At 52.2% G+C, this 22,326-nt stretch overlaps 2 protein-coding genes across 2 annotated transcripts; one reads left to right on the forward strand and one right to left on the reverse strand.

The window, feature by feature from the left end:
- Positions 1-12,498: 12,498 nt before the first annotated feature.
- Positions 12,499-13,372, forward strand: LOC128267963 (probable protein BRICK1-B). Its single transcript, XM_053004932.1, has 2 exons — positions 12,499-12,681; positions 12,759-13,372. Exons 1-2 carry the CDS (start codon positions 12,564-12,566, stop codon positions 12,866-12,868), a joined length of 228 nt encoding a protein of 75 aa, XP_052860892.1. The 5' UTR covers positions 12,499-12,563; the 3' UTR covers positions 12,869-13,372.
- A 380-nt stretch (positions 13,373-13,752) lies between these two features.
- LOC128279183 (uncharacterized) lies at positions 13,753-20,855 on the reverse strand. The gene is made up of 3 exons (XM_053017903.1): positions 20,851-20,855; positions 14,173-14,772; positions 13,753-14,104 (listed from the first exon to the last, which is right to left on the reverse strand). The coding sequence occupies exons 1-3, from the start codon at positions 20,853-20,855 to the stop codon at positions 13,753-13,755; spliced, it is 957 nt and encodes a 318-aa protein (XP_052873863.1).
- Between the last annotated feature and the right edge of the window lie 1,471 nt (positions 20,856-22,326).

Genomic DNA, 22,326 nt, shown 5'->3' on the forward strand with positions numbered 1-22,326 from the left:
TCTTCAACTTCACCGCGAACCAAAACTGGCCGTTGAATCATTGATCCGCCTAGCCCGGCCCATGAACAGTGAGCCGGCCATGAAGTGCCTTCCACGCTGCGGAGTTGGCAAGAGTTTCGTATTACGCAAATAGCGTCAAGCGGGCGTCCCTTTCAACGCAAGTTATTACGTTCCAACCTCTCTCGTGGCAACTTTTTCTGCCCGGCTTGCCAAGTACTCAGCGGGCGGAAAGAGGTTACATCCGGCCGGGTGGACTGAGGAGCTATTTGTAATTTTTTGGTCCCGTCCCGAGAGCGAGAGCACAACGTGGACCTGAACGGCGGCCATCTTTTTTCTTCCGGCGTGGGATCAATTTCATTAATGCAAAAATTGCCGCTGATTTGGTTTCTTTCAGCTCCAAGCTTGATTAAGCGCGCACAGGCGTCGAGGTAGTCCGGACGTCCGGGTTGGATTGAATTTGATTAGCCAGGAAGCTGGGTTGACAGAGCACAAGCGACGACGACACTGGCTCCGGCGAATAGACGTGGCAAAGTTTCGTTTCGGACATATACAACATCGCCAAGGTAAGAGACGGTAATCTGCGCAAAGTCGCTTACAGTTTGTGTCTCGTTTTAGGATTAGTTTCCTTTGGACGGAAATGAAGGGAAGGACCCCCGGGGGCGCGGATCCGGGCCGGGTATATTGTGGGGAAGTAGTTTGCCGACCGGATATAGAGCGTCTATATCCCGGTATCGATCGACTTCCTCCGCCATGCCAAGCCAAGTGTTGCTCTCTGTCGAGAAGTTTTGAAGTGGCGCCGACCAAGCGGCGACGAACGATGAGGACCCAGATGCTACACTGCAGGGAGTTCCCGGAACACACAGGTGCGCGGTGCGCGGGTAAACGAGTCAATTATTCTCATCTTTCGAACCTCATCGGCGTCGCCCGACCCAACTTCCCGGCGCTGCCAGGTTTCTGTGTGACGACTGTGCCGCATAATTACCCCGTTTCCTGCATGGGAAGGAAGATAGGGGACGCGGGGGTGGAGGCCATTAGTATAGTGAGCGAACGGCCAACCGATGGCAGAACTTGTTGCAGAGGATTGATCACCTCCGCGCCCGCGTCCTGCTGCAGCAGTGGTGGTTCTGGTGTGGCTACTTCCGGCGAAGCCACAGTCCCGACACGTGGGCGAGCGGACCTCGGAGGACGACCGGAAGTGGCATCGTGTTGCACACGGCTGTGCATTGTGTAGTTCATCAACGTCAACAAAGTGTGTGCAGTGTCGAGTCGAGCAGCTAACAAGCGGCGCACCAGCACCGGGTTCGGGCTTTGTGGCGTCGTATTATTCGGCCCCGTCGGAAGTCCGAGGTTGGTAGACCGTGTCAGAACAAGCCGTGCAGCCGGCAGACCAGCGCGTGGGATGGCGTGGCGTGGTTGCTTTATGACCATCGTTGACACATTCGTCGGTCGTTGCTATGGTCGCATTAATTGAATGCACCTCGGGCCGGCCGGACCACGGGGGGCGGGAGCTTAAAACCACCAGACTGCAACAGGACGTTCGGCTTGGTGTACGGCAGATGGACGGCGTTTTGATTGGGTGCAGCGTGTAGAGGAATTTAAGCTTCTCCCAGGCCGGCCCAGGTTATCGTGGCCGGCCGGATGAGTGTAATTGAAATATTTGCGTGACCGTCGCTGGCCCATCGAACGGATCCTCCAGATTCCGCACGATGGGACCAAAATTGATGGAGAACTTAGCGCGAAGGACACGGAATGTAGCGAACGGTTGGACAGTTGGATATCCGAACCCGCAGCCCGCAGCTGTATCGGTGTGCGGCGGCGTACACCGAATACCAGAAACCAATTCAATTTTTCAATCAGAATCTGCAACGCACTGTGCGATGATTAAATTTCACCGAAGGGAGGACAAATGGAACCATTTTTACGGCCCCACCAGAGCTTCTTGGTTTGTGCCGACGACGTCGACGGAAGAAGAACCCACGGGTTTTTGTTGTCTCGCCAATCTGTCCTTTCTCGAAACCCGAAACCCGAGGCGTCCGCCATTTTGTTTCTTAAAGCTGGTGGCAGCCTCGGAAGCTGTAAGGCTACTTCTGAACCCTTGTTCGGACCCTGGAGCGCTTTACGTGCGCTGCTTTATGTTGCAATCAACAGCTACGTCGACACTCGTGCGAGGACATACTATTGCCCGACCGAACGTTGTCTCACACAAAGTTTATATAAGTTGTCACTCAATTCCAACAAACACTCGGCCGTGGTCCAGGAGCACGGACCACGGCCAGAGAGCGCGTGTATTTATGTGTAATTGGGGCCCCATGTTTGTTGATCTGTTGCTGCTACGCGTAATAATTCCATAATCCATCTCGGTTACCTTTTGACAGGGGCTGCCGCCGCTGCCTACGCCGGCCTTCCCAGTAATGCTTGGCAAACAATCAACACAACAAACAAACCGCATCCACCATTGCTACGGTTCCATCACGGGCAACCGGGGGGACGGTTCGTAGCACGGCCCGCTCCTTGACATCCACTTCCTGGAGCCGGCCGGACTAGGGTCGCCCTGTGGCCCCGGAATGTGATCCCGTGTCCGTCTTGGAACACGAAGGTCGGTCGTGGATCTTGGCTAATTAATTGGGTCCGCCTGAGCTTGGGGCCGTAGTCCCACATTTCACTTCACAAACCAGCAAGAGAGGGAGTGTGCGTGTCCAGGGATGCAATCGAACGGCCGCCCGACCCGGAATCAATCAATAATCCTTGTTACGCCCATCGCAACGGCAAGGATGGAGTCAGGCAGGTGTACTTACTGTGTCGGGGAAGGAAAACGGAACGGAACCAATTTAGCGATTAAAGCGATGACGGAGCACGGAAGTAACGGGGGCCACTCGCCACAATTGAAAGCGGATTCCACTCGACAATGTAAATTCATTCGCGTGTCCGGCCTCCGGAAGACAGCCTCCAGCTTCACGAGCCACCGAGTTTCTTGCTGCTGTGTGGCTGGCAATAAAAATGTGACGTTAGGAAGGCCAGAACGGTGTTTTATCTGTTTTATGGGAGGCTTTCGCTGCGATAAAACGCGGGGCCGTCGCTGTAGCTGCGGCCTCTAATATCCTTTTGCGGTCACCAACCGTTCGAGCATACCGAGTTGGGCCCGTTGGCGCAGGCCGTTGATGGTAGTGGGTGCCAGTAATCGCATTTTAAGCGTGCTATGAATTGGATTCGAGCGACATTAATTTGAATTAAATCGTAATTAGAGCCAATCCGACGAGAGGGATCCTCGCCAGCCCCGCCGCGGGGCGGGTCGGATTCTAAATGATTTCAGCAAGCAACCCACCGTGAGCCATCAACACCTTTAGCGCCGTGCCGTACCTTGGATCGTCCTCTGTGTGTGTGTTCGTTGGGTGTGTGAGCTAAACATTGACCTAATTTTTTTGCATTTTTCAGGCCGCGAGTTTCATCATTTCCGGGCCGGGTCGGGCTGGGTAGGGTAGTGCCGCCTGGTTTCCGGTCAGACGATTGATGGCGAAAATGGCGTTCTCGGTGAATACACGTGGCGCGGGCTTCCTTTTCTAAAGCAGACATTCTTCGAGAGATAAATGACACCCAAGAGCAGCGAAGCGTTTCGGTGTGTGTGTGACGTTTGGGCTTCTTGTTAGTCAAAGGCCAGTGTCAGAAAAAGGGCAACCAACTCGGCTCGGTCTGGGCCATTTACTTGGCCAATTCGTCGACAAACAAACGAGTTAGCCCGGGGTTAGCCATAGCTGCTGCAAAGCAATCATGGCGGCCAACCGCGCGCTATCCGGGATGAGTCGCCAGACACGGGATGCCGGATGGTCCGTTTATTTACCCATTTTTTCCCTTCCCTTTCCGCAGCGCGAAATGATGTCGATGATTTTCGACCTCGACCGCGCAAAGTTTTTGGGGTGAAGATGAAAGCCAACTCGAGCCAACGAGCCAACCGCGGCCAACCGTTATCGGATATCGAATTTCAAATTATCCTTCGTGACGCGCCCACAACGAGCAGCTTTTCAGTTCGCTTCAAAGAAATTGTGTTGACAGCACACCGAAAGTTTTTCCATCGCCTTCGGGGCTGAAAGAAAGTTTTTTCTTCCTCTTGTAATCTGTTTGCGACTGCCAATTGGTTGAATGAATCTTGTGTCCCCTTCTTTGCGTGGCGCTTTTCGGAAAATTTGCGTTTCCTTTTCGTCATTCTATTAGGTGCGCGGTTCCATTTGCCTTCCGCTGGCCGCTCGCTTTAGCCTGTAGTTCACCTGTTGCCTAACCAACTAATTGCCATTTTTGTTGGGGTATTTGTTAGCTTTGGAGTGCCCTTCGTTATTGTGAAGTTAATTTTTACCGCCTAGACTCATTTACACTTTTTTGCCACGCGAAACGAAGGCCGCTCAAGCTCTTGGCATGAAGTGAACACTCATTGCAAATCTGTGTGAAATTACAGGGTCCTCTAAAGTCAGGTTCAAATGCTTTCGTTGTATGTAGTTTCTAGTTCCAGAACAATTAATATGATTTGGTTCCTTTTTGGTGGGATTGACTGGGTGCTACATCCATTTCTACCTCGAGGCATGTCCTGTCAATGTAATCCTTTCTTCGAAGTAGGTCTCAAAACTAAACTTAAGCCTCCTATCAGCATTACAAATCCGCCATTTTGTTGTTCTGTTTCCATCAGCAAAGAATTCGACTTTTGTTAAACTTCTTCTCCGCTGATGATCCTGAATGAGATCAGGAATCTCAGGAACTTTTCCCCAGCCTGGAGAAGATGCTACCAAGTATATTCACCCAATCAAAAAGGTAAGCATCTCGAGTGCATATTTCAGCCCCGTGCGGTTTGCCGCCTCGATCCGCCGATCGATATCCGACTTCCGGAGACCGATCACCAGCAGTAAACCCGTATCGGGAACCCCGCTACCCTTCGTTCACACCACAAACTACAGAGAGTTTCAACCACCAAAAATTGACAAAAAAGAAAAACTCGATCTGTGTGTGTGTGCCAAACGAGGACGCCTTTTTGCGGTGTGAACTCTGCGTCAATTCGCACACCCCATCCCAGCAGCGTGTGTCGCCTTGTTGGGGCGTACATCGGATTATGGGGCCCAAAATACGGAGCCGGTTGCTGCGGTGAAGTCCTTTACCGCTTTGAAAATAAATTAAGAAACCCAATAAACTCCTTTCGCAAACACACACAGACACACACTTGCATGTCGATCTTTGCTTCGGAAACTTTGTCCTGTTCCGTGTGTGTCGCGCCGAGGCGCAGGCATAATTTATTTAAAACGATTACTCCTTCGTTCGCTCGCTACGCGAACATCCTCGAACTCCGGGCGCTTCCGGCATCGCAGCGTAGCGAGAAGAAATGGCGCGCCTTTTTTCGGCCGTCCGTTTCGAACGATGTGTGTGTGTGTGTCAGCTGAGAAAAGTTGGAGCCCCAAGGAAAGAAGTTGGAAATAAATGTCGATTCCCATTCTGCTACGAACAACCCATTCTACTGCGGCCGAGGAGCACAAAGACGAGCCAAGGCGAACCATTTCTTTGCGACCAGCCTTGCGGACGGATCCTAGGTTCGAGTTCTGCCATTTTTGTTCCCTTTGTTGTGTGTCCTTATTTCGGTTGGCCCTGTTGGAGGATGAAGCGATGTTCCTGCAGTCTTTTAATGTAATCCGGTGCCAAGCAATGTCTGCCCGACCAATCGGGGATTGTATCGTGCATAGAGAGAGAAAGAGAATGAGTTTTGAACTTTAATACGACATCAGACAGATATGTTCCCCCTAATGATGCCGATAAAAAGTTAAAATTTGTTTAACAAACTTTGCCCAAAATTATGGGCAATTGTGGCGCCCCCACGCATCCCGAGGGCCCTATCAATCATCGGCATCCGTCGCGTCGTCCGTGATGGTAAATTTTCTACATTCAATTTTACAACGTTCTCCCCGGCTCCTCGGCTGGAAACGAAGAACTTAACGCAATTTTGATCGATTCGCTCGCGAGCGCCGCGTAAAGTGCTTTAAATTACGTTTGCGCCAGGCACCGAAGGACCAACCATCCCCTACAAGCAAAGGGGGGACAAATCAAGTCTCGTCGTTGTCGTCGTCGTTGGGAGTAATGTCGGACGTTTGTGCGCTAAATTGGCAATAAAGGACATACAAACCGTCCGGCTGGCCGGCCTGGTTTGGCCAGCTGGTTTGGCTGTCTGGTGCTACAGACGGCAGTAAAGAAGTTGGACAATGGGAAAAGTTCATCTTCTCGGTATGAGGCATACAAATAGGGCGAAGAATTCATTCTTAGACCAGATCGTTTCATAGACTAGTTGTTTATATTTGATTTTCGTTGGATAGAATTAGATATCCGGTCTGTGTCAATCGGTTCCCATTTACCACGGCTACTGCAGCATGTCGCCGGGAACAAGTGTCACAGTTTTTGATAGCTTCAAGATTAGTTATAGAAAAATGGATCTCTTGAATGCGAGTTTTAGTAAAATTAAGGTACTAGGAGGAAGTCACGATTGCAAGCCCACGTAATGAGCGTGGTTGTTGGAGCCAATTGACCAAAAGTGCAACTACCGGTCGTATTCCGGGACCTCAACACTTGTTCAGCATAGTCCTCGAAGCCCCGAGCACAGAAATGCGCTGCGCCGTTGTTTTATCGATTATAGAGATGTTGCGGGTTGCGTTCGCATCGCTGCGTCCTTTTGCCAATTTGTGGGAACCAAACCAAAAAAAAAACGGATGGCCGCCTGATGGGGAGCATCATCGCATCGAACCCTGGTCAGAGCGGTCTTTGCAGGTAGGCACTAGCGCCAATTTTCCGAGCAACATCAAGTACCGTCGAGCCGCGTTTTCCCCCCGAACGGCGAATGAACTATCTTCCTCGTTCGGGGCGCCCGTCAAGAGGAAAGACCGTTTATGCCCGAGGTGTGCACGGGTTCGTCGTCACGCTTGCTTTGATTGATTTTCCGCGCGCTTGTCGATGAAAATCGTACATCATCGCCGTGTAGTGACGCGCATTCAGGAATTATCCCTGTTCCCGGGACGTTTGATTTTTGGGCCATCAAATCAGGGGCTCTTGACGCTCTTCCCGGGCTCACCAAAGGCTTCATTTCCGGCTTCACGTGCACGTGACATTCGGCTGGCCACCCGCACTTTGCACGTCGGCTTTTCGGGCGCGCTTCAACGCTCGCCAATCCATGTTGACATCGTTATGGAGGCCACCACCACCATCCGGTAATGGACGACATTTGATGGTCTGAAAACCAGCCCCCGGCCCGGCCCAGCTTCCCACCGAGCGTTGTCGATGGCATCGAAGGGCATCGAATTCAGCTGTTCATTTCTCGCCGTCACGTTGCTCGCCACGGGCACTCCGGTGCTGCTGTGGGTGCCACACACAGCACAGCACAGCGCACACATCTTCATCATCCTTCCCGGGGACCGCCTCTAAGGGCCTCTGCGAGTGAGTGGGTTTTGATGGGGCATCATAATGTTGATGTTCCGAAGGCACACATATATTGTAGGTTTTTTTCGGGGTTAGTCCTTCAATCGAGCGCTCAGTTATGGTTCTAATATCCTGTCACTGAGACAGCGTTCGCTTTACATATTGGTGTTCAGGACAATGCAGCCGGTAATAAGTACACTCAAAGCATATCACCATCCGAGATGGCGGATGAAAAGTGTTCAACGCGTGTACATAACGCGTAAACCCTTAGAAAGTTTTGGCATCTGCCAAACAACTGATTTTCCTGTCAAACGCATTCGCGAACTTTTTGTATCAAGGCGCCTACTGTATTCTCACGCATGCCAGAACTTCGATCCGTGTGAGTCCGCACAAAAGTTTTCCTTTTTTGCGTTCAATTCGTAGAAACATCACTCAATTGTCAGTCAATATTGTCCATTCAATGGTTGTGTTCCGTTTTTAGAAAGGAATTTTCCGTTCTAGTTAAAATCAGGGCTTTTTGTTGTCCATTATCAACTTGAATCTTTCGCCGTTTTATGGGTAATTTGATAATTCCATCGGAGTTGCATTTTCTGTGGTATCTCGGACCTAGCTACATAGCGTCACGGTATTTTCGGAAGCTCTTCGGTGGATCATTATTCTCAGTAACGCAAATGATGTCCTAGCAATGGTCGCTAGCTCTGATGTATTCAATTGTGAATACTGCTGCCCTTAAGAATCAATCGTTAGTCCCGGGCCGGTAACAGCTCTTGAATGTGTATTTCCTTCATGAATGAAAGCGCTCCAAATTGAACTGAAACAATGTACTTGAGTTGAGCATTTAACGGAAACAGACTCAGAGACTTTGCCGCTCGACACTACGTGTTGCTGCTCAGGTGTTGAAACCCCTCTTGGAGAACATAAAAATGGAAGGAACCTGTTCCCCGCACGAAAGCGAGTAGCATCCCGGGGCCCGGCATGATGATTAAATCCGGACCACAAATTTATTTTTCCGATTACGGTTCGTTCGGCCGGGCCCAAGAAATCTGCAAAGTAACTGCGGCGTGCGTGCGTACGTGCTGCCGTTTGTGGCGCTTTTATTGCCAATCATGCTCTTCGCACACAATGGCCTCGGCACGGGGCGAGATTTCGGGAAGCCACATCTTTTCGATTTATCACGAGCACAACTCCCCGAGCGGCACCGAACCGATCATCGCCGCCACCGACACAACCGCCGCCGCCATCGAGCAACGACGACAACATTTTGTTTAGCAAGTCGCGCGCGTAATCACGATTATCATGCCGTTGCCGCTGGGGAAAATGGAAAATCGCTTTGCCCGGTGCGCCGGTGCTCCTTTTCTCCTGCCTTCCGACGCCAAATTATCATCCCACTGTCAATTTTCCGACTTTCTTTGCAGGCATCCCGGTACGGCCCGGCCAGGCTCTGCCAGAGATTTCTTTTCGGAGCGCCTTTATCGCCACTACATCAGCAGATCTTAACAGCAGCAGCAGCAGCAGGCAGGGCAGGTAAATTCGATTGCCAATTCGACGCTGCGTAAGCAGAAACGAAGCAAGAAAATGGTTGGTTCACTGCGAAGCCCATTTTGACTGTGCCCCTGAGCCAAACACAGCCTCTCGGTCGGTCGGTCGGTCGGCCGGCCGGCCGTCCGTGTGTTCCGGAAAAAGAGAATGTAATGAGGCGAAAAGTTACCGCAAGCGATAAAAGATTAATCGCGCCAGCCCGGAGGGCGGGACTTGGTGCGCGAATCGCCGACGGCTGTTTAAGGAGTATTTCAAGGATGTTTCGCCAACTTGCGACCCAGGATGCGGGCGATTGCGACTTGTTTGCCACTGGAATTAGGGAAGAACACACGATTTAAACCGCTCTTCCTTTTTCCATCATTCTTTTTTTCAAGGACAACGGCCGGTACGGCGGGCGAACGGAGGAAAATCGAAGGAACTTTTTGTTTGTGTACCGAAGTTTTCCAGTCTTTTGTCGACGGAAAATGGGGCCGTCAATAATAGATGGTAAATCGCGTAGAAAACGGCGGCATTCGTAGAAGACGGAAATTTGATTTTCTCGATCCCAGAACCGGCATGGCGTGGGTTTTCCTGCAGCAACACACACACCCACACACGTACATATCGACCAGGGAGCGAATATCGTTTGCAGATCTTTGGGCCTCTTGTGTATCGAAAACAAATAGTGGAAAAGCGGAAAACCCGGCAGATGATAGAAAGAGAGAGAAAAAGAGAAAGAGTAAAACCTTCGGAGTGCGGTGGAGAAAGTGCATGCAATCCCGGAACCGGGGCTTTTTGTGTCCCCTTCCGATCACGAAAAGGAATCACTACGCGTTTGCTGGCGTCAAGAGAGTTTCCGAAGCTGTTTTTCTACGCTGTGTCGCCACGTAGTACAACCCACCCGGAGCAGAGAAAAGAACCCGGAAAAGCCGTCAACGTCGCCAACGTCGCGGAAGATAAAAGGTGGCGCGTGGCGTGCCCGTCAATATCCTCGGGGCCATCACACACCCACAGCACGCATTCCGGTTTTATGCTGTTCCGTGCTTTCATGTCGCGTGTTACAGCCGAAATGTGTTTATGTTTGGCACCGGAAGTTGAGCGCCCTGCCTTTTTCTTCCCCCTTTTTTCGCCTTCCGTAAAGCAGAGCGACACGGAGGACCTGCGATCTCTCGTCGGAAGCGACGACTAGACCTTTTAACTCCCCGCCGTGCCGGCTAAGGATCTTCTTCGAAGGGATCGCCCACCCGCCGGGAATTTGGCTCCCGGAACCCCAGCGGATCCGTCAATGGACACTCAATCCCGGCGAGTTCCCGGGCGATGTTGCCGATTGCCGTACGCCGCAGGTGGTCTCCGCCGCTGTTGGCCATTAAATTAAATTTTCCGCAACGTAGCAAAAATCTCGAGCTGCTCTGGTGGGGGATCATGAAGGATTCGACCGCCCCGTTTGTTGGGGCATTCCCGTCACGTGCCTGGCGCACAGCGAGTAACGACGAGACGAATCTTATGCACCTTTTTGGCACTTCACTAAACGTAATTTTCGTTGCAGGGAACCGACTACCTTCGCTGAGGGGCTGTCAAACCGGAAGTAACGAAAACTGGACGGAGTACTATTTTATAGGACACTCACTCACTGACACTGAGGTTGGTGGTGATGAAAACCCCTGACACACAAACACCAAGCACACATACACACACGGTGCGGATGCTGTCCAGCGATTATGGGTGGGAACCTCGACTCGTCGCTGGTTCACAGGAAGTTGAGGCACAAAACCGCACGCGGAACGGAAAATCTTTATACACTCTGGAAGTCGTTACGCGAATCTCAGCAAATACGCACACTCCGTGTCCGCGCTGTGGCAGTGGGCAGACCGTGGCCGTGTAGCCCGAACCGAACGAGTGCCGCCGCTTGCGTGGTGAATTATCCTGGGCGATCAAGGACGACCGATCTGGTTCGCTCTCCTTACCGAACTGGTGGTGGCCCGCTATCCTCGCGGCTGCTCGTCCTCGGCGGCGGCGAGAGTGGCAATGGCGAGCACAGACACAGCGGTGGAGATGATTGATGGGAATCGCGCGAATGACCGAACGGGGGAACGGCGACGATTTGCGACACGATTGCCAGCGATTTTCTCCGATTTTCCCACCCGCCACGACGGGACGAGCCCGAAGTCGGTTCTCTCTCGAGTTCGTCGTCGACGAGCGCGGGTCAGATACTAGTTTCGTCCTCGTGTCCTCGGTCCGTCTCGTTTGCGCGCATCCGGGCCGGAATCTCACCCAACTGTTGAGGAGGCGGCCAGCCACTACTCGACACATGTGTTTGTGGTGGTTGAACCGGGAAAAGAAAATCGAGCAAAAATGCGCTCCCCCCCGGGGTGGATTCTCTGCGCCGCGCGTATTCAACGGCCGCCATCAAACGAAACGGCCGACAAGGGGTTTTGAAGGGGTCTCCATTCAAGCTTTCGCAGCTCCCGGGGGAGCCGCTAAGTGCGTCGATCACTTCCTGAATAGAGGGCTCTTAATAGGAGGCGGGGATGGGGGTCCTTCCTCTCTCTTTGAAGAGGGGTATGTTCGCGGTCAGTTATCATGGACAAAGTGCGTGTAGCTGCAGCCAAACCCCCTATCAGTGGCGGCGGCACTTAACGTGAAGCGATGTCAGCAGAGCACGGCACTGTGGCACCAAACGCGGCACAACATGTCGCGCTGCGGGAAAGATGAGGTCGACTTTTCGGGCTAATTCAAGTGTCTGATTTTGAATAACGAGATGAGAGGGTACATTAATGATGGGGTCGCCATTCTATTCTGTCGTCGAAACGAGATGCGATACTTGCGGTGAGTGGTGGGTAGCATGGAAAGTGTACCAATTTATTTGTGCAAAACCCGAAGGGCAACGGATGACAGAGAGGAATCTAGGGCGCAGGGTGCGGATGGGCAATGCCCCGAGCAATGGGTTGGTGCAAGTTTTCCGCTAGTAAAATGCTCGCTAGGGAGCAGCGGACGGTTAAATTGAGAGAGTCCGGTCGGTCGGTCGGTCGGTCGGTCGGTCCGTGTGCATGTTTTGTGTTATGCTCAGAAAACGTGCGCATTGCACACTTTTCCAGCGTGGTTCGGGTCCAGCTGATCGGAATCAAACAGGCTGTCGATAGGAAGGTCTGCTCTTGGTCTGTGTGGTGTGTTTTTGGTTCCGCACACATTCATTTCATTTGCATTGACAGCTGTTTTTCGATTGTGGATGGATTGAAAATGTTTTATTAAAAACCCGCTGCTCCCAAAGACATCCTTCGGCATTCAGTTTCTTTATTGAATACTCCGTATAATGTTGAAAACATCTTATTCTATGTCATACGGCCGGTAAAATAGTGATATTTGAATCGCACTTCACCGAGCGGCTTTAAAGCTCTCGTGTGCTGTAAAGCTCACCGCGTGTGCCGCTGTAAACAAAGTGCGCTGCTTCTGAAGTGAACCTCCGAACGCACCGTAATAAACGGGCGCGAAGCGTACCTGGCTGTCAACTGTCGAAGCCATCACGATGCACGTAAACAGTGGATCCGCGGTGTGGCGATAATCGTGTAAATTGGAACCATTAACGTGCAACTAGTCTGTTAAGTGGCCAACGAGCAAAAATGGATGCCCATCGAGAAGCGATTCAGAAACAAATTCACCAAGACTGGGCCAACCGAGAGTACATCGAGGTGATAACGGCCAGCATCAAGCGCATCACGGACTTCCTGAACTCGTTCGGTTCGTAGTTCGGTACGCGGAGCTACGAAGCAACCTGCGAGATGTGTTAATTTTCTGCTTTTCCTCCACACACTCAGACATGTCCTGCCGGTCGCGGCTGGCGGTGCTGAACGAGAAGCTGACCACGCTGGAGCGAAGAATCGATTATCTGGAAGCGTGCGTCACGAAAGGCGAAACGTTGCAATAGTAGTAGCCAATCAACATCCCGTCCCCCGGATGGGGGAACCATAACAAACCTTCTTCTGCCCGATCGTCGCCCGTGCTCGGCAATGGAACCGTCGTCGCAGCAACCGGGTTGCGTTGTTGTAGACAACCCCAGCCGTGACCCGCGCGTGTGTTCAACGGGATGCTGATTTCATAAAGGTTTATCAAAGCAACCAAGGCATGGGTGTCGACAGCGCAAATAGTGATAGAGAGTGAGAGCATATACTAGGGAAGGGAGATATCTCCAGCAAAGGGCAAGCGTGGAATGGACATTGGCTCGATCCTTGCCGATCGGACCCGTGCGCAAAGGGCAAACGAGCCTTTTGATAGCGTTTATTTATACGTTCCGTGTAGCTTCATACCGTTCTTTCTAGGTTAATAGATTTCGCAGCGCAAAATAGGCATTTCTACATCCGCAAAAGTGGCGGGCGTTTTGGACAAAAACTATTCAGTTCTCTCTGCCGTCATCATGTCACCTCCAGAAGCTAAGGACTAGGTTAAAAATTCGATAAATGAAAAAAATAAATATTTAACTTTATTTTTTCAACCTTAACACGCGACGAAACACGGCGCCGCGTGAACGCTACGCTGACGACACATTCGAACGGAAGAAAGAAGGGACATCGTGCGCAGTCATCATCCGAGTGACTGCGCCTTCGCTTGACTCGGCTTAACACGATTAAAACGATAAAACAATGGATTAAAAAATGGAATCGAAACCGCACGGGCCAGAAGTCTCGTGAAAACGGGGAACAATGGGGGAAAAACACGGGATTCTACAGGTTAAATGAATGCTGCTGCCCCGGGCGAGCGGATTGGAACTGAGTTCGACAATGATTTTTTTGTTCCAGCAACGCCCATGATGGCCTATTTCCGCTCGTAGCTATCGTATTCCGCGTCGTCCTCGTACCGCGGCGTGCTGGAGGCGCTGTACGACAGAGGCTGTGACGTCGGTCGCCGTTGCTGCAGCGAGATGTTGATCTCTTCCGGCGAACGGTAGACACTGTGAGTCGGTTGTGGTGACGCCAGCCGGTAGGAGGATGGTGTCGTGGCGTACACCGGCTGCTTCCGGACCGTCTGCTGCTGGTGGTACGGCTGCTTCGCGGGCTGCTGCTGGTGCTGCGGCTGGTGACGCTCCTCATGCTGGCGCAGAATACGCTCTTCGTCGTAGTGGCGCTCGTCAACGTAGAAATTTTCCGGATAGTACCGCTCCGAGTACCTGCAGAAAGGCGGAGGGGGGAAAGGAAAGCTATTAGACGTGCGCTAGGATCGAACCCGCAAACCGACCTTAGTGTAACGTTCGGCTTCGTCATGTGTTCCTCCATGTTGATCGGTTTGTAGAGGTAATCGTTGACGAAGTGGTACTTGGACGACTGATCGCAAATGCTATCGCCCGAGGGCGGCATGCAGATCAGGTGCACCTGGTGGAAGGTGAACCCTTCCGGGCAGATCCACGAGTGTTTCTGGTTCTCCTGGCAGTAGTGGAACACCTCGCAGCTGAGGCTCTCGTCCGCGTAGTAGCCGGTGGTACGGCCGGCACACTGAAACTGCGACTTCTCCAGCAGCACCGACAACCGGTCCGGTTCCTCCTCCTGTTCGAGTTCCTCGCTCGAGTACGACGGTTTCTTGAAGCTCTTCTTCAGGCTCGACTGCTGCTGCTGGCGTCCGCTCGTGTAGGACGCCACCGGTCGATCGTCCTCTTCCTCCTCGGACGAGCTGCTGCTGTACTGCGTCGAGTACGGGCGGGCCCGGTACGCCACGTTACCGGCGGCGGCTGACGCCGAGTCCGGCTGCGTCGACGACACCGTCGATGGGGATTGCTGTTTGTACTGCTGGCCTGACACTGCACACAACAGCAGCAGTCCACAGCACGCGCGCACGGTCAATCTGCGGAAGACCACACGGGGATAAGGCAAGTGATGGGAAAACTTTCTCCAGCCCGCATCGCATCGAACAATGTTCAATTAACAAACGGAAAATTGCCTAATTACAGTAAGAGAGCGAGCGAGACGGTACCACACATGCATGGTGGGACGTGGGACAAACCGATCATTGTGCTCAACCCGACCATTTTCACACCGCAGCTCGCCGCTCGAGGGTCATGACCTTTTGGGTGTGGCCAATTCGCACAATCAATGCACGAGGAAATTCACAAGGAACAACTAGCACAGACACAGAGTGCACATTTGCATCTTCAAACGGCGGCCTACGAAATATCCCACCACCACCTGCACACGTGGTCCGGGTCCGGCCATGTGCCGAGTTTTTTTGCTCGGTTTGCTGCATGCGCTGTGCGTAAGCGACCCTCTTACGCAACGTTCGCGTGGGCACCCACCACCCCTTCTCGGAATGGGGGTTACTTAAAATTGCTCAAAAAGCACCGGAGTGTCTCCGTGCCGGAGATCGGTCCTGCAACTAAATGTCAGCAGCGTCACCGCCGACACCGAGGTATTTATTAACTGGCAACCCTACTCGACCAGGCACTCGGCAGCAGCTTTGGAGATGACAAATGGTGGCTTTTATCTGATCTTTTTCGTCATACACACACACGGCCATACAACTTGGCGGCAGCCATAGGCGATCATGGGTGAGTGATGAAAGTCGACGAGAAGGAGGCGATCGAATTTCAGCTTATATCATTCAAGAAAAAAACAAATGGTGTTCGGCGTGAGCGACACGAGTCTCGAACGGGCACACCGATGATGCATATGATCGCGTCGTGCACGATTTTTGAAACCTTAATTAAGCCCGACAACGGGAGGAGAGGCCCCGATCATCGGAGTTTGGGGTGGTAACTGTCCCCGCCGCTCGATTGGACACATCATTCATACCGAAAGACCGACAGATGGCTTCCGTCTTGTGATCAGAAACGGCTACCAGCGCCATGACGACGTCGATGACGGCAACGGATATGTTTTGAAACTCCCAAGCCGCGTTATGATGCTTTATGTTTCCTTTATGACCGATCGATTGTTTTTTTCACACACACACGTGCACGCGTAACGCTCGTAGCGATCACGAAGGGCGATCTATAAGATCGAGACGCGACATTCACGAGATGGTGCAAAATGTAGCCGTTAGTAAGCGTAACGGCGATCGCCGTGCGATCTGCTTGATAACCTACTTTAACCTAAGCGATGCCTTCTGGCCGGTGCTTCTGACCTTCTTCTTGGATCTCCCGCACGGCTGGGGTAGGCTGGAAGGGAATCTCCACCCATCCAATCGCGAAGATCGAATCGAATCGAAGATTCAGACACACGCGCGTTACGTGGCTCATTTGTCGGCGCAAGCATTAAGCAGCATTATGTTGTCGATGCCGCGTGAAACAATGGCCCATGCTGCACCGCACCGCACGCGGTCTCAAGGCCACTGGCGGCAACTGTGCAAAGTGCCCAAGAGGGGCGTGTGTCGAGCATTGTTTTAATTTGCGCCTGGCTTGAAAACGGTCCCAAAACTCTGCACACACACACTGGTTCGATGAGCTTTGAAAGGTATTTTCTATTTACCATTCACGTTCACTTAACGACTTAATAATCCGCCATTTAATAGGATAGGGACTTGTACCAATTTTTCCTAATTTATTCCAACTCTCCCGGTTGAAAGTGCCACTTCTGGCAATTGTGTCTGGGGAAACACTTTCACCAATTCGCGCAGCATCCCGTTCGCTCGGTTCCGGAAATTCTGGCACTGCTGCGCCGTGTCGGTATGAGCACGTTTCCTTTCCATCCGGCCGAAAAAAAAAGCCGAGCAAACCCAATTTCTATTGGTAATCCAACAAACCAACGGATCGGTTTCCGAACGCACCGTTTGTATGCTTTTTGAACGCCGCACGCATGGGTCCCCCTCAACATCAGCGGCTGCCCAAGTGTTAAAAATAAATAAATAACAAATTGGTTTGGTGAAACTTGGCGCCACTTTCAATTTCAATGAGGAGCTCTGAATTGAATAATTGGCCTCTTGTGGCGATGGCGAAAATGAACGAAAAGTGAGCAAAAATATGGAAAATATCCAAACAAAGACCCAAGAAAGAAAGCAATGTAGAGAGAGAGAGAGAGAGAGCGAGCGAGCGAGCGAGCGCAATAAAAGCGTGGGCCAAACACGGACTCAGCAAAACCAGAGCCCAGCCTCCGGACGTGGAAAAGGAAATGGCGAATGACGAATGTTTTCCGCCTCATTATGTTACACTTGGCGGCTTGATTTTAATGTCTGTGCGGCCGGTGGTCACAGTATCCGGTGGCCTAGGTAGTTCCGGTAGTTTCGGTGGTCGAAGACTAGGTCCTCACAATGCAACGCGCCTGTAACGCGGGCTCTTGGCGCATTCGGTTGCTTTCGGGCGCGTGTGTGAAAGTCTTGCTCGCCGTGGTCAGGAAATGAAGGCCTAAGCCTACCAGAAGAAGAACAATAAGGTAGGATACAGAGGCGGACCGGATCCGATAGAAAGTGTCGAACGGAACACTCCCCAACACTCCCTGGGGGTGCACCGGTGTTGATTGACGGAGGGTTTCGGGTTGCAGTCGTTTGCAATCGTCTAAAACCACACACACAGACCGATGAGTTGCATTTCGTGGCACTTGCATCATAACCTTCTGGCCGCACCTTCTGTCCTTCGCCGCGCTGTGCAATTTGGAATACTAATGACTCGCGAGTTTCGATCCTCCGCGAGTCTGCAGAGATCGTCGGTAATTAGCGTTTCTCAATCACAAGGCGATGGCGATGTAATTGAGACAAACTCTGGGGGAATGTCTGGGAACGTAGGAAGTTCAAACCCACAGGGTGGCTCGGTGCGCGAAGGTGGCCCAGATGGACTCCCGCTTAGCTCCACAGGGCTCCCCAGGGGTAGTAGCCGGAGTGCGATGAGCATCCTCCCATCAAGCAGGCGATCTAGTAGCCATTGCCAGTGCGTAACTGTCACTGACATTTTTGTTAGTCACCCCAAGCGAGTCGCCGCCATCTTTGGTTCTTATCCAACACACTCGAACACGTCCGAATCCGGTTCGACCCAGGGCCACCTCACTTATGGCATTCTCGCGCGCCACCAACTGGCGGCCAATTAATTTCATAGCCGCCGCTTGGAGCTGGACTTCCAACCAGAATCCAACTGCAGCCGCGATGGAGCGAAGTTGTTTGGCTCATTAATCACCGCGCGCGGCAGTGGGACACCTTTGCGTCGGCTCATCATGTCATGGGGACGCGCTGTGGTAGTGGTAGCCAGGCATGATCTTTAGCAAACCCTCCACCTCCGTTTTTCCAGCTCGTTTTCCGAGACGGCCCGACCGGGCCGTTACGCGATCATTTATCAACAATTTGCAGCCGAACGGCTTCATCCAGTGCCACCACGGAGCAGCCAGTCCAATTTTCTGAGCAGCCCTCCCCGTATCTGTTTCTTTCGTTTTAGGTCTCTTTCTCTCTCGCTCCCCGCGGGTCGGTCAATCGTGCATCGAAATGGCGAACCCGGCTTGAGTGATGGTACATCTTCGATCTCCCGCGCGAGATGCGTTGCGTCCCGGAGCCGTGGGAATTTCACTGGCGCACGGTGCCCTGGGCATGCCGCCTGGCGAGTTAAACGATTGTGAAACGACGAACCGCCGAAGGTAGGATACAGATGGTGAAGCGCTGCTTCTCCTGTTACGACAGCTCGAGTTGCGGACCCGCGGGGGTTACCGATCGAGGTGGTAGGTGCGCTCCGAGGATCAGCTGGAGCTTGCCGGGGTCCGGGCCCCGTTACAGGTTATGTTTTAGGTTAATGTGTAGAAGTGACCATTTTTGGTGGAACCCGCGAACCACCGTCCGTCCACACAGAATAGCCGGCGGCCGGGTTTATGCGGCATTCTGCTCGAAATGGATCACGAAAAATCAATCCCCCTGTACCCGATGTAGACCCCGGGGCGTTACATAAACGTAGCGCTCCCGCGAAGGATGTCGACTTATTTATGAGCCCTCCCTGGTCCAGTTTTCGGACGGTGCGTGCAGAAAAAGACATGTTTAAATAATGATCATCTCGCAGAGCACGGTGCGCATAAGGCTCCACAGGTCCAGGTCTGGAGCTGCGCGGCAAACTGGAGTGAGTTCGAAGGCAAAGAAAGTGTCCGACTTGGGAGAAGGAAAAGAAAGTAAAAGCCAATCGATTTGATCCACCTGCAAGGAGCATGTAACTACCGGTGAAGGCGCCCCGGCTTCCCAAACCGGGCCCGAACCGGGTCCGGTCCTGGTCCGCTGTTAGATAACTTGCGGTGGTGCGGGTATACGATCGCACCGGTCCCTCTCGTGCCATGCTGGCCGGAGGGTTATGTTCCCGCTTTTTTGTCCTTTTGCGGCACTCGACGCAGTGTCGATTCTGGACCACCCCGCCGGCGTTGGTCCGGTTAGTTGGTCAGTCGGTTTTACGTCTTTCATGTCCTCAGGGCTGTCCAGCAGATGATGATGATGCAATCCCCGGGCGTTCAGGTGCGTTATTTCATCGGCACTAATGATTCGTGCCGCCAGTTGGGGTTTTGGGTTCAATTAACGTACGTAGGGACGGGAATTCTTATTTTTTAGCTCAAAAAGGAACCAAAAGTGAACGAAATAAAATTTCGAACATATCAGCGACCGATCGGAGCCAAGGTGGCCTGCGCTTTGTGACTGACCTCTGGCGACGGATCTTCACTGCTTCGCTTGGTTTAAAAAAAGCAAAAGCGGCGCGCGGTAATAAGCGACATCTTGTGCCCTGCCCCGGGGGCCTCTTTTCGGCGTTTTATTTTGGTAACCGCGAACTCATTCATTCGGCCAGCGCCTCCGGCAGATCGGGGCAATTTGGAAATGTGGTCCAGCGTCGCGGGCGACCGTCACCCAGTTTTGTGTAGCCCCATATCCGTGCGGCTCGGGACGGCGAAGAAAGGACGGCCGTCTCCGTCGTCCCGCGAGCCAATGAGAGACACGCGAAACGGGCGAAATGGGCCAATCAGTTTGTCAACGGGCCAAAGCCACGGGTGGGTTTGATTTATTACCTCACATTCCGGGCGATTAGCATTTGACGAAGGAAAAAAAACTTACTGCACCGCACTGCTGCCCTGCGGCAGCATTATCTTCTTGAGGGGGCGCGCGCGCGCAGGTTAGGAAATCGGAACCAACTGAGTTTCGGACCGGCCAACCAGCCACCCAGCCAGTGTTTTGCCGACCGCGGGCGTGACGTGATGTCGTCAACATTAGTGTCAGAGGGCCTGGGCGAGCGATCGGGCACTCCGGACACGACCTGCTCCCCGACACGACGGCAGCAGAGCAGGCAATAATGCCCGCCAGCTACACGTTTGTACATGGTTGGGTGGTTGAGCGCTTCCCTCCGGGGCCACAACCGATCTTTAGGTCCATACATGACGAAATTTGGTCCGGATTCGATTTGGTTGCTTGGGGGTGTGCTCGGGTCTAGAAACTTCCCATTCGCGCTGTGCTGGATAAGCGAAGAGATTGCCCAATGTGGCCCGATTACCGATGAATGCAGCCCATTCAAGGGACAGATTGTTTTACCTGGATGAAGTGTTTGTTGTGCCTACGATTTGATTTATGGATTGATAAAGTGCTCGGCTTGTATTGGGTTAGATGCCTGTGCCCGTTTTTTCAAATTTCTTTTTCAGATAGACAACATTTTCGTTATGTAAGTCTTAACTCAATTTACTAAGACCACATAGAATCTATTAAGACAGTCACTATCGTTTGCAGCGTTCAAAACAATTCAAATTCGTATGCAAACAATAACATCACTCTTATTGTTGTTGAAAGATAGAACATTAAGTGCCAAAGAGTCCTTCCATTTGAGCGTTTTGTCACTTTTGTAAACCATTCCATTCGTTTTCATAACAGATCCCAGCTGTTTGTACTGAACTTGCATAAACCCAGTTCTAAACCCAGTAATCGAAAATCAAAGTTACCATTGCATAATTAGCAGTCAAATCAGCACCATCAAAATCACCAAAACCCCGCCCAACTTACCTCATTTTGTTCGACTAGCGGCGTTTACTAGCGACGTGACGAACGGAACAACTGATGATCTGCCACCGTTGGGGGCCCCGTTCCTAATCCGTTCCGATGACTATCCGCGATCACCCGGTGGAGGAGCTGGCAGCGATCGAAACGGAAAGTAAGCAGGAGCACTTTCACCGCGGGGGGTGGTTCACTTGAAATAAAACCGTGGCTCGCACTTCGCGGTCGATTGATTCCGGACGTTGGGTTTATGGAAAAACGGAAAATGGATTAATTTGAAGCACACCCGTGCACCTAATTGATGATTAATCTGTACTAAAGTGCCTCGTAAGCGATGGTTTGGGTGTGTTTCATCAAAATCCTGCCAAGAAATAAACTTAAAGCGCCTGTTGACGCCGTACACCTTTCGGACACAACGGCACACCGCGAACTGTGCCGAGTTCGGAGCCTTCACGTTGCGCGATCGATCCTCAATCCTGCCTGGGTGCGCGCTCTCTCGGAGCATCCGCCCCGGGGAGGCAACCCGCGGGCGGGGGAAGCTCTTTGGGGCTTTTGGGGGGTTGCTTTCTTGGGTCGTTGATGCTAAATTTCGCGATACAAGCCGAAGCGGCGAAGCACCCAGCAGGGGCAGCCAAGTGCCGAGTGAGTGGTTCGGAAGGAGAGCCACGCGAGCACGAGGCCGGCGCAAAGGCAGACCACACCACACCACCAAGGGGGGAAGGTGGGATGTGTGCGACGGGGACACGCGAGACAGACGCAAGGCGCACTGCACTTTCCTTTCGCTCGTTAATTGTTATGCTTTCGATTATAATCGCATATTACGGATCAACGGCAGCAGCGGCGTGGAGAAAAGGCAGCCTCGGCCGTCCCGTGCGCCGCATACACATGCTGCTAATGCCGTTGCTTGTTGTTGTGTACCTGTACATTCGACAAGGTGATCTTCGGGAAAGTGCGGGAAGGCCCCGGGTGGGCGTTAAAAGACAGAGAGAGAGAGACTGAGAGATCAAAGGCCGCTAAACATCAAGTGATCTGTGGGACCGAGTAGAAAATTACTCTCGTTTTATCCCCGTTCGTTTTCCTTTGGCGTCATCGCGTCTGCCACCGTTGGCCCGTCATTCCGGCTTCCCCAGGTCCAGATGGGTCCATCGCATACCCACACACACACACACACACACACACACGATATCCTTTTCGATTTTTCGAAAAGAGGTTTCATTTGTTGGATCATCATAGTTCTTTAAACAGTTCGAGAAGTGTCACAAAATGTTTATCCTGTATGCGCGATCTCGCATGATCGCACCTATAATTTCGAAACACCTATATGAAAGTCCAATAACTCATTTCACTAAACACACATTCACACACCTTCGATGTTGTTGCACACCGATCTGTCGTTGCGGAACGGATGCGTTGATCTAAAGCCCGCCGATCACGCTGGCGCTGGTGCTCTGTTGGGTCTGGTTGCCGTCTCGCGCACGAATGTTC

This window comes from Anopheles cruzii, chromosome 2, assembly GCF_943734635.1.
Source record: "Anopheles cruzii chromosome 2, idAnoCruzAS_RS32_06, whole genome shotgun sequence".
Lineage (NCBI taxonomy): Eukaryota > Metazoa > Arthropoda > Insecta > Diptera > Culicidae > Anopheles > Anopheles cruzii.

Excerpts from the sequence above, each read along its gene's own strand:
- LOC128267963 (XM_053004932.1), top strand. The coding sequence starts at position 12,564 with ATGGATGCCCATCGAGAAGCGATTCAGAAACAAATTCACCAAGACTGG. Across the intron at positions 12,682-12,758 it reads GGACTTCCTGAACTCGTTCG|ACATGTCCTGCCGGTCGCGG; the intron begins GTTCGTAGTTCG and ends CCACACACTCAG.
- LOC128279183 (XM_053017903.1), bottom strand. Across the intron at positions 14,105-14,172 it reads AAGCCGAACGTTACACTAAG|GTACTCGGAGCGGTACTATC; the intron begins GTCGGTTTGCGG and ends GCCTTTCTGCAG.